Source organism: Macrobrachium nipponense, chromosome 1 (genome assembly GCF_015104395.2).
Source record: "Macrobrachium nipponense isolate FS-2020 chromosome 1, ASM1510439v2, whole genome shotgun sequence".
NCBI lineage: Eukaryota > Metazoa > Arthropoda > Malacostraca > Decapoda > Palaemonidae > Macrobrachium > Macrobrachium nipponense.
The window spans coordinates 193509943-193523130 of NC_087200.1; the positions used below are offsets into that span (position 1 = coordinate 193509943).

At 36.5% G+C, this 13188-nt stretch overlaps 1 protein-coding gene across 1 annotated transcript in view; it reads left to right on the plus strand.

The window, feature by feature from the left end:
* LOC135220329 (transcription factor RFX4-like) overlaps positions 1 to 13188 on the plus strand; it is an 87546-nt gene that overhangs the window by 50426 nt on the left and 23932 nt on the right. The window contains exons 7-11 of the mRNA XM_064257562.1: positions 5512 to 5589; positions 6313 to 6462; positions 7492 to 7606; positions 9640 to 9849; positions 12052 to 12264. Coding sequence (XP_064113632.1) covers positions 5512 to 5589; positions 6313 to 6462; positions 7492 to 7606; positions 9640 to 9849; positions 12052 to 12264 — 766 coding nt within the window. The remainder of the gene's footprint in view (positions 1 to 5511; positions 5590 to 6312; positions 6463 to 7491; positions 7607 to 9639; positions 9850 to 12051; positions 12265 to 13188) is intronic.

The window sequence follows — 13188 nt, forward strand, 5'->3', positions numbered from 1 at the left end:
ACAACATAAACAGTCAGCTAGGCATGGCACAGAATAAACTAGAATCTGTCACATATACTAATTTATAGCAGCATATGTCGGTACAAAAGCCAGACGATAGAGTCAGCCTTGATGAAACAAAGCCGGGTAGTGAACATCTCACAGGGCACCTGGGATTCGGATATCATGGATAAAATCTTCCTTCAACCAACGCTTAAGAAAATTAAAGAGAAATTATCAGCAGGGGTGACCTAAAACGGCTGCCTGTGGATGGATTTCTTGGTATTAATACTGCCTTTTCTGTAACTTTTCTCATTATTACCTACCTGAAGAGAGAGACACTATTCTCTGAAATATAATACTTTCTATATTTTGGAGTTTTTATGGCCTCCTTTTATTATTATAATTATTATATATATATATTATATATATATATATATATATATATATATATATATATATATATATAAAAATATATATACTCATGACATTTTTAAGTTCACAAATATAATTTGATGTCCTATTCACTGTATCTCAGGATAACTTCTACATCAAGGGGAATTATAGTCGTTAAGTGTTTCGTCAATGAGAGGATTCAAACTGTTACCTTAGTTTAGAAACAACGATAAACAGTGACTTTAATTACCTTGCTATCAAGACAGATATAAGTTGATGTTGACTCTGCTGTACACAAACTCATTTATACTATATATATATATATATATATATATATATATATATATATATATATATATATATATATATATAATATACTATATAGTATGTGTGTATGTATACGTATTCACTTGGATTATTACTGGTTACTGTACTAGCACGGTATCTGACTCGAATCTGCGTCGGTGATTTATTATTTACTAAAACTTTTAAGGTAAATAGCATATGCCTTTGTGTAATTACTTCATTGACTTTTCTCGTCTTTTCCCTAAGAATTTCTAATCATGCATCTCTTCAACCAGTTAGCTTTTTTATTCGTTCTATAAGCAGACCACCTCAAAATTCTTTTCTCTCTTTTTACAAGTGCTAACCCTTGTACCACATTTTATCTCATTTCTATATATCTTACCTCTTCAACTTTCCTCGTTGCATTTTTACTGTAAGTGGTAGACAAAGTGTCTCACAAGCTATGAACACCATCTTCCCTTTACACTCAATAAACTCATTTCTCTGCAACCAAAAAGATTACAACAAGCGCAACTCCTATGAAACTTTTGCGTGAACCACGCGGCATATTCCCGAACTATAACCAAGTATGGAACCTTCCCTGAAAAAGCGAGATGCCAAATCTTAAAAACTAACCATACAGAATCTTCTTTAAAATAATCTCATTATTTTTCCCACACCCAAATTTCTTACATAGTTTTTCTTTGAACTAACCTAACCTAACCCAACCACCTACCCTAACCTAACATAGGGTCATGGCAAAAAAACCAGAGCTGGTGCAATACTATTACACATATCACTTTTCTGTGATTCAACTTTCCTCTGACTCTGAAATCATGAGTCACCTCCATTCTTATACCATCCACCCTCGACCCGTTCAAGTCTATTGTCTCACAACTATTTTCAAACTCTTTCCTTGGTCTCTTCAACATTGGTTGATACTGTACCGTCTGCAGTAGCCAGTTACAGGCAATCCCGGGTTACAGCGGGTGTTCCGTTCCCAGTAGGGCGCTGTAAGTCCAAAATCACCTTAAATAAAATCACCAAAATTAAAATGGGAATAAGCAGCAACAGTGCTGTAAGTCCGGGTTACAGCGCCATAAAGCAGGTTAACAGTACCATAAGGCAAACGCCTTAACCCAAAACTGATGTGACCCGGGGACTACCTGAACTAAGTTTTTAATTTGCGATGCCTTATTTTCACTAAATCCACATACCTATATAATCTATTCATTCCTTAACTTCCATATTCCCACAGCAAAAAAGTTAAACAGACCCTTATAACTCCCATTTACATCAAAACCAACCGGTCTCAATTCTTATGATAAAACCTTCAATTACTCTTAGAAGACACATTCTCAACACTTCAGTTCTTTATCATGGTCTCTCCAAGTCTAGTAAGTCGCATAGTTCTTGCTCAGTCTCACACTCCTTACATGGGTATATGATGCACATACCGTCTTCCTACTACTATCCTCCTCCTAAACTCTGTACCCGGTTACCATTTACTCAATCAAATCCCTACCATATTCCTTTACAGATATACAAAGTTAAGTGTATCTTAGTTTAAACCGACCACCTAGCTGATTAACAGCTCTCCTAGGGCTGGTCTGAAGGATTACATTTTTATTTACGTGGTTAGGAACCAATTGGTTACTTAGCAACAGAACCTACAGCTTACTGTGAGATCCAAACCACATTATATCAAGAAATGAATTTCTAATCACCAGAAAAAAAAAAATTCCTTTGGTTCCAAGTTGGCGGCACCTGGGAGCAAATTCGGGCTACTAGATTGATAGCCGAGTGCGCAACCCACACGTCCAATGTGGAACTTGTTTCAGACAAGAGGGCAATTATTAATTCTCTCCACTTCTCTGATTCTTCCTTTTATGTATTCGTACTCTTTTCTCACTGGTCAAATATTTCATTATGTCCCAGCCTATATACTGCAGTATTCCATTCAGGACTTCTATACAGACCTCCTTACATTTTCAATATACCTATATTGTGCGTGTGTGTGTTTAATGTGTTCATAAAATAACACATATGAAGGAGCACTGGGCCCGTCTCTCTTGCAAGGTTCATTTCCAACGTCATCTCATTATGTGCAAGCCTTCTAATAGGGCTGAAATGAGAGTAAAGTAATTAAGACATTAATTAAGATGCCTAGTTGTTTATCATAACAGTGCTGGGATTAATTAAAGATGCTAAGGTGGAGGGGGGGGGGTTGCCTATTGTCGCCAGAATGTTTCCGCTAAGTCTCCTTTCTTCTGCTCTCTCTCTCTCTCTCTCTCTCTCTCTCTCTCCCCGTCGAGTGGTGTTTTTTCTTGGCGTTCGTCAGAGCAGTGGAGCAGTTACAAAGAGTTTTTTTTTTTCAATTTTACATTGTTCTAAAGGATGTTGTTTACTTTGCTCTGGGTATAAGATGATTGATGTCTAAGATGAAGCTGAAGAGGAAATATACAATGTTAAGTCTGCGACTGAGTTCTATTCGCACGTATGTTGTGTACGTAAAATTTGTTAATACAGACACAATATTTATATATATTAAAACCAGGGCTTCAATGAAGAGCATTTTTATTAGTTGCGACTAGTTTCGGAGATTTGCATTCCTCAGTCGCTAGGCAATCTACTATAACGGAATATGTGTTAAATTTAAGATCAATGAAGTAATAAAGCAAATTGAAATTACACATTACAAGATAGAATAACCTAAAAACACACACACACACACACACAGCAATCCAACAACAGCCCTTTCAGTACCGCAAAGAGAGGGTTTATCTCCACTTAGACTATGTATGTGCTAGACTTGAACTCCGAGCGCCATTTCGTAGGTTGGAAAAGAATCTATATATCTATAGGATGGTCATATCCTTCAGACTGTTGACGAACAGCGGTAAATGGTGGTTTGCTTAATGCCCTATATCCGCCCTAACAAATCTTCTGAGATGTTCGAAGAAGCGAACACTGAACTGCTCCGTTGATTTTCCGATGTAATACTATAGGGTGTCCATAAAGTCCCAGTACCATGCTGAGCAATAAATACTTGTAATGGTACTGTGACTTTATGGACACCCTGCACATTGCAGTACAGCAATGATACTTGTAGGACTTATATACACAATAACTGACTGCAGCTACGTTGGTATCACATCCTTGCACCTGAAGAATGTTTATTTGCTGATAGAATTCATGCAACAGTTTGGTAATCCTAATCTTAACATTATAAAGGGCCTATTTCCAACAAACGCGATGGGAAAGTACGTAACTGCTCAATTCGGAGTAGCAATTTTTGAAGCTTTTTTTCTATATACGTGTTCGTATAATTCCCGTTAAATATATCGAAATAGAAGACCTGCTTTACGAAATGAAACTCCAAGTGTCCATAACTAACCTAATCTGAACATATATCAAAGTCGGTTTCCTATAAACAGATGGAGAATGTATCACCAACATATAGTACTATATCGCCTGTAGTACTACAGGGGTTTGAAATCTTCGGTAGATTCATTCAACCGATGATACGGATAATAAAGGAGTTTTTCAGGTGCTCACTGAAGCATTTGGCGTTCCCTTCATTTTATGGATATATGTTACTGGATATATCCTTTCTGGGTATTCAGGTGCTCACTCACGACACCTCTATGTATACTATCTCCACATTTATCGGTCTTCCGGCACCTCATACTCCACGTATATTATGTAAGTTGTTCATCTCTCTCTCTCTCTCTCTCTCTCTCTCTCTCTCTCTCTCTCTCTCTCTCATATATGTATATAATACATATATGTGTGAGTTTGTGTATGATCAATCCCACTAAGAATTTCCACAACCCGCGAAAGGCTCCACAAAAATCATTCGCTGACGATAAGACTCATCACCAAGGTCTAAAGAATTCTTTAGACCTTGACTCATCACCAGCTATACATCTCTGACAAGGGCAGGGGCTAACGTCATGGTGGCGGTTGGGGGGGGGGGGGGCATGTGTGCGGTGACATTGCCCCCTCAAAGACACTGATCACCCCCCTACCATCCCCCCCCCCCAGCCAAGGTGAATCTCACAGGTTCTGGCAAACAATATTGTTTATTTTTATCTTTTATTAGGGAAAATATATATAATCCTTCACAGTTTTAATAGTACTATAAGTAGCATTTTATCAAAGTTGACTTACATTTACCAACAAAACTAACAAATATGATTTTATCCTACCGTTTCGAGGTGAATTTTAAATATTTTTACGGACAATCTATGTATTTCAATTTTGATATTTTTCTGTAGTTACCCGTATGAGATAACAAGGCAGGAAAAGGCATGTTTAGAAAAATCTCTCTCTCTCTCTCTCTCTCTCTCTCTCTCATTCTTTGTGCATATGCTTACAGACAGAAGGAAGTAGCAAGAATAGAAATTTCTACAATCTCTCTCTCTCTCCCTCTCTCTCTCTTTATTTTGTTGTTTGGGGTGGGCGAAGTTCGTTCGAGAGGTTGCTAACTTCCAGTTTTAAAAGAATATGTTTTTTTGCAATGAAGTTGGGGGCAATTTATGGGGGGGTCACCCATCCAAATACAGACCAGACCTATCGTTCGTATTCTTACTCAGCTGATCGAGTGAGCAGCGGAATCATAAACTTGTAATTTTTATAGTTCAATTGAGCTTGTTTTTTTTCTGAAAACCAAATGAGAAATACAAAGTAAAAAAAATCTCCGGATACGAAAAATTTAACCAGGATTGGATAACCTTAACGAGATACTTATCCGTTAGACTATACTCAGCAAAAATGTTACGGAATCATTTCTGTTCTTTACTTATGTTGGATAAGCCAAATGATCGTGTAACTTTTAACCCAATTTAGGTGGCCACGTTCGTGATGATGTACAGAACTCACTGCCAAAGAATTCTCGACACCGTCATCAGAGCGAGCTTCGACGAGGTGAGTATAGTACTAGACTGACAGACAGTCGAACTTACACAGAGGAAGTTCTCGTGATAGTGACGAGTAACATTCCATCATTACAGCCTCTCTCTCTCTCTCTCTCTGTTTACCAACGCATACGTACATACACGCGTGCACGCAAGCGTACACACCAAACATACACACACATTCCCCTTATGATGGTTTGGAAGAAATCAATGTCGGACAAAACCAGGGAATGTTATTTGTCATGTTCACGAGAACTTTTGCTATTCGAACTTCTCGCCTTTATATTTCATTCATGCAATTCGACGAATTTTGTCTCTAACCTGAGACTAGAATGGTGTTAGAAGTCAGTTCTCTACTACCCTCGAAATGAAACTTTTTTAAAAATCTTTTATTAGAGAGAATATACAATATTTTACCCTTTTAACAGTATTACATGCAGAATTTTATCAAATTCGACTTAAATTTACCAGAATTTAACAAAAGTTTTATCTTGTAGATTTTACAGGTAAATCTACGTTTTCATCCTTTATTCCTGCTTTGTGGGCTAACCAGATCCCAACAACATAGTCACAATCTAAAATTACAACAGCGTTCCTGTCCTTTTTTTTAATTTGTTTCAAAAACCAGTTTTAAAATGTTCAGCAAACTTTCTACTCTTGATATGACACAATTCATTGAATAAATAAAAAAAGCCAGTGAAGATGATCATCATTCCCTCCTCATTTTCTGCAGATCCAAAGCTTCCTGGTCCACTTCTGGCAGGGGATGCCGCCCCACCTCGTCAGCATCCTCGGCTCCAACGTCCTCGTGAATCTCGTGGGAGTCTGCGACTCCATCCTCTACAGAGCCGTCTGCAGCGTCCTAATGCCGTCTGTTCTACAGGTGAAGTCTGGCAGGCAGATGGGTGACGTGTCAGGGGCGGCCATGAGCTCTCTCTCCCTCTCTCTGCGCACGCGCGTCAGAGTGAGAGAGAGAGATACAATGCGATATATAAATCATAGAATTGCCAATGTATGAGAGAACGAGTTACAAGGAGTTACAAAGAGAGAGAGAGAGAGAATGCGATATATAAATCATAGAATTGCCAATGTATGAGAGAGAGAGAATGCGATAGTCAATCATACAATTGCCAATGTATTAGCGAGAGAGAGTTACAAGTGAGTAGGATGTCCTCAAAGACTTACAATGTTTTAAGTCCATCCGAGGATACACTCGTGAGATAGATAGATCGAGAGAGAGAGATAAATCATAGAAGTTGCCATTGTTCTGGAGAGAAGAAAAGAGAGGAGAGAGAGAGAGAGATAGAGAGAGAGAGAATGCGATATATAAATCATAGAATTTGCCAAATGTATGAGAGAGAGAGAGAGAGAGAAAGAGAGAGAGAATGCGATATGTAAATCATAGAATTGCCAATGTATGAGAGAGAGAGAGTTACAAGGAGTAGGATGTCTCAAAGACTACAATGTTAGTCCATCCGAGGAGACATCGTGAGAGAGAGAGAGAGAGATAAATCATAGAATTGCCATTGTCTGAGAGAGAGAAAGAGAGAGAGAGAAAAGATGGGATATATAAATCATAGAATTGCCATTGTATGAGAGAGAGAGAGAGAGAGATAATAGAATTGCCATTGTCTATGAGAGAGAGAGAGAGAGATACGATGAGATATAAATCATAGAATTGCCATTGTATGAGAGAGAGAGAGAAGGGATGCAGAATTTCTGTAATTATGTGTGTGCTTGCATACAGGATATTGTTTTGTTTGCGTCTGTTTGTGTATAAGAGAGAGAGAGAGAGAGAAAAAAAAAGAGATTTCCCCCAAAACTTATAATATAAACATGGATAGTAATTCCTTAAAAAAAAAAAAAAAATTCACTGTCTAAACATTACCTAATTCGAACCTGCATTCCTCAGGCTATTCCAGACAGCCTGACCCAGGTCATCCGGAAGTTCACCCACGACCTGGATTCCTGGCTACGGGTGGCCTTGGATGACCTCCCACATAACCTGAGACAAGTTAAAATCGACCGTAAGTGGAGATGCTTCTTGTATGATTCGCCTTTTGTTTTTTGTTTTTTTTAGACGTTTGTATCTCTTTTTGCATTTAATATATAGTTGACCCTCATATATATATATATATATATATATATATATATATATATATATATATATATATATATATATAAATGAGGTGTTTGTTTATGTACACACGCTCAAACAAGTGATGGCAGAGTTTCATCATTTTTTGTTCACCTGCCTGATGCACGATTCATGCCTTAGTAATCGATTTTTCTTTTCGAAGATGGTAGAAACCTTGTGTAACGACGTTAAAAAGTCACCGATATTTTTATAACATCGTGTTATGTTGTTGTGTAAAGCTATTTTCCATATAGCAGAATTGACATGAACGAAATGAAGTGATAAAAAATGTCATATCACAACCATTGACGTACATTACCAAGACTAGGTATTCACGCACAGGTTTACCTGTAAGTCTCCCTGTCCGTTCATTGAAACTGATGCTAAAACGTGCGTGTGGATGGCAGTTTGCGGGCGGAGTCAGTCCACTCACCAAAACTGATGAAATGACCTAAAGTTCTTTTGACCGACTGACAGGTGATTGCACGTGTGGACGGGTAACTAACCAACGATTTTATGACAGTTCGCCGTCGGATGTCATCTGGGAAGGATCTCAGCCTCTCGGACTGTTATTACTTGTTTCCAATGAATAGCAGAATACTTTGGAAGTTTGAATTTCCAGTCAATCTCCCCTGTGGTGGTCTTGTTCCATACGGATAGGGTCATCTTCTGAATAATAATAATAATAATAATAATAATAATAATAATAACAACAACAACAACAACTTTGATACTGCAACGGCCCCCCTAGAAAGGCTAAAAAGGCTAAAATAGAATCAAATCATTGGTTACCCGTCCACATGTGCGATCACCTGTTAGTCGGTCGAAAAAACTTTAGGTAACTTCATCAGTTCATCAGTTTTGGTGAGTGGACTGACTCTGCCCACAAACTGCCATCCACATGTACATTTTAACGCCAGTTTCGATGAACGGACGGGGAGACTGGCAGGTAAACCTGTGTGTAAATACCCGGCCTTAGTAATGTATGTCAATGGTTGTGATATGACGTTTTTTATCACTTCGTTTCGTTCACATCAATTCTGCTATATGGAAAACAGTTTTACACAATAGCACGACATGATGTTCTAAAAATATTAGTGACTGTCTTTAATGTCGTTACATAAGATTTCTTCCATCTTCGAAAAGAAAAATTGATTAATAAGGCATGAATCGTGCGTCAGGCAGGTGAACGAAAAATTATGAAACTGCCACCACTTGTTTGAGTGTGGGTACACAAGATGTCATTTCAACTCATTCATCCAGAATAGATTTCAACAACCGTAGAGTGGTAAGTCATTTTTTTTTCATATCTTTATTATTATTATCGTATTTTTCTTTGAGTGTTGAAATATACAGAATCCACTGGTCACATTCATCTGAAACATGTTTCTAACAATAACAATCACCTCTTCCCGATTGGCAACTGACCATCACCAGTAATAATGATAGTACTAGTGACCACAGCAACCAAATGACACGCTGTCTTCCCATAGCAATAATGATAGTAGTACTAATGACCACAGCAACCAAATAATGCGCTGTCCTCCTGCAGTAATAATGTAGTAGTACTAATGACCACAGCAACCAAATAATGCGCTGTCTTCCTGCAGCAATAATGTAGTAGTACTCATGACCAGAGCAACCAATTAACGCGCTGTATTCCCTTAACAATAATGATAGTGGTGCCAATGACCACAGCAACCAAATAACACGCTGTCTTCCCATAGCAATAATGACAGGACTAATGACTGCAGCAACCAAATAACGCAATAATGATAGTACTAACAACCATTGCAGCCAAATAACGCAATAATGATAGTACTAACGACCGCAGCAACCAAATAACGCGCTGTCTTCCTGCAGCAATAATGTAGTAGTACTAATGACCACAGCAAAACCAAGTAACGTTCATTCCTCCCGCAGTGGCCTGCCGCTTCTCCAGGATGCTGAGGCGCCAGACGTCGCTGAACCACCTGTGCCAGGCCTCCAGAATGGTGCTGCACGCGCCGGACATCACCCAGCAGATGCTGCACGACTGGCGCCAGGTCGACCTCGAAGCCATCACTCGACAGACGGTCTACTCGATGGACAAGCACACCACCAACGGAGTCACTGTGGAGCTCATCATGAATTGTAAGGCCTTATTTTTTTGTAAAGGGGGATGGGCTAGACGGGGTTTTCGTCTTCTTGACGATATTTTTGTCTTATTAATGGTGTTCCCTTTTTTTGGTCGTTTTTTTTTTTTTTTTGTGGTGGGCTACTTTTAGCTTTCTCCTGTTTCCTCCTTCCTTTTTAATTTTTTATGCTCCATTATTTGTAAAATTATGATAAAGAAGAATTTACTACCGCAAATTTAGTTTATATTTTCATCCTCATTCTTGCTTGAACAATATTGCATATATGTATATATATATATATATATATATATATATATATATATATATATATATATATATATATATATATATATATAGATATATAATCTTAAAATATAATATATCTTTATATATATATATACTGCAATATATCTAATATATACACATATATATACATATAATTTTATATATATTTATATATATATAATATAGTATATAAATTATCCATTATTTATATATATTTATAATATATATGTAATATACATATCTTATATATATTATATATATATATATATATATATTATATACACATTATATAGTACACACATATATATATTTGATATATACTCATAATAATATATATGATATATATATATATATATATATATACATATATATAATAACGATATATATATTATCTATATATATATATATATATATATATATATATATATATATATATCTATATATATCATATATATATGTATATATATATATATATCTATATATATATTATAATATATATATATATATATATATAATATATATATATATATATATATATATCAGCATCACCATGAGAAAGTCGAGCTTATACAGATCAGTCTAGTTTCTGGTTTAGTCAGGATACCATAAATTGTATATACAATATATACACACAATGCGGAGTTGCACACACATTTGCCCATGTCCTCTATCTATAGCACAAAATTGGAATGTCCTCCTTACACGTAAACAATGACATGACTAACTGTACTATCTTTATTTTTCTTTTTTTTCCTTTCTCTCCGTAAAATTAAACATTCTCACAAAACGAATCAAGGTAAAAACGTCACAGGAGAAAAGGTCACCGAGAAATACCCTTCATTTGAAATTTAAACTATTTTTTCCTCTTTTATTTAAAAAAAATATACTTTAAAGCTCTTTTTACAATAAGTACATATACAATATATGTATTTATGTACAGAATCAATACAATTATTTATATTTTTTTCTATAGCTCAACATATTTGAATTTACTATGTACATGCATACATATACCCATACCCATATGGTAAACTATTTGGAAAAATGTGACCAGTAAATTGATTGACAGTTGTGGTAGAGAAATTTTTTGCAAATATTTTCATGAAATTCTGGCCACAAAAGACAGATTGGATATGATGAAAATATCATATAGTAAAAATGACATTGTAAAATTCTGTAAATACTATGAAATAACTGTCAATCTGCATTAATGTATTTTTCTAATAAAAGATAGAAATAAAATAGTAAACAATGTGAAATATGCAAAGAACCAGAATACGTGATGTGTAACAAGAAACTGCTTAATTGGTTTTCTGATTTATTAAATTAATTGCGTAACATCAAGAAAAAAATATTGAAAATTTTAGAACTGGATTTCAAAACATTAAAAAAAATGAGAGGAAACACTGCTGTAATTTTATATGGGTAACTACAAACAAATATTAACATTGAAATACATAGATTATTTGTAAGAAGTACGCGCTAATTGTTTTTTTTTAATTCCGATAAATTTAAGTCAACTTTGATGGAATTCCGCATGTAGTGCTATTAAAACAATAAAATCTTGTATATTTTCTCGAATAAAATATGAAAAAAAAGGAAAAGGGACATAGAAAAAATGACCCTCTGCAGTCCTCACGTTTAAGTTCTTCGTTGGACGAGTGGTTTTCGCACTCGGCTACCTACCAGTCCGGTGGTCCGAAGTACGATTCTCTGCTCGGCCAACGTGGAGTCAGAGGAATTTATTTCTGGTGATAGAAATTCATTTCTCGATATAATGTGGTTCGGATCCCACAATAAGCTGTAGATCCCGTTGCTAGGTGGCCAATTGGTTCCTAGCCACGTAAAAATATCTAGGAGAGCTGTTAATCAGCTCAGTGGTCTGGTTAAACTAAGATATACTTAACTTAGCCCTCACGTATACCTTTCGCAGTGTACAGCGAATTTGAGCGACTGCTGGAGGAGGGCGCGCCCTTGGAGGCCTACAGCGAGTGGTTGGAAGCGATGGTGGAGAGATGCGTCCTCCTGGGGGCACGGAGGAACAAAGCTGCTATCCACAAGGTGGCCCACTCGTTTCTCCTGATGTGGTCCTGCTTCGGCACGAGAGTCATCAGGGACATGACGCTCCATTCAGCTCCAAGTTTCGGTGAGCAATTATTCGTACCTTTGCGTATCGGTTTCGTAGAGTAAGTAATTTGTGTTAATCTATAGTCTATTCAGTTGTATTCCACATGGGAAAAAGGAAAATGGTTTATCTCAGAAAATGCCCAACAGTTTCGACCTCCGATGGACCTCTTCTTGGAGCGTTTATCAAGGAAAATAAACGCTCCAAGGACGAAACTGTTGGGCATTTGCTGAGATAAACCATTTTCATTTTCCTATGTGGAATGCAACTGAATTACCATATCTTCGTGCCTAAGAAGATTACCGGTACTATCTATTGTTAAAGAATGAAACTACTATATTTCCCGAACGTCATTCTTTCAGAAGAAAGTCCGGTGGATGGTAATAATGTCACACGGGAAAAAATCCCAATATTTCTTTGGGGGTTATTATCTTTATGATATTTACAGCCTTTGGTTTATGTTTATACAGAAATCCCCCAACGGGCTCGTACTAAACACGCCTCAAAGGTGGGTATATACATACTGGGTTAAAACCCTTGGGGGTCACTATGTAGACAAGAATATTTTGACATTTTTATGTGACATTTTTCCCTGTGACATTTTTACCTGGATTCGAAATGCCTAAGTTACTTTAAATAGGAAAGTGAGATTAATTTTTGGTTACGAGGGAAGGGTAATTGTCTCGAAATATGGAGAAAGGATCAAGTTGAAAATGAGGTCTAAGAATGCTCAATTTTATTTTACTGTAGGAAGTATTTCTTGGTCATTGCTTTTTGGAATATGAACTGCCGCTGCTGGATGTTGGAAAAAAACAAAAAACAAAAAGCAGCTCTTGTGAAAAATATTAATATTTGTTTGTGCTGAGATAATGGGAAAAATATGTAGAGGCCATGACAGGGTGACTTTCGAAAATGAGGAAAAACTAATTAAAGTCTTTACATTAA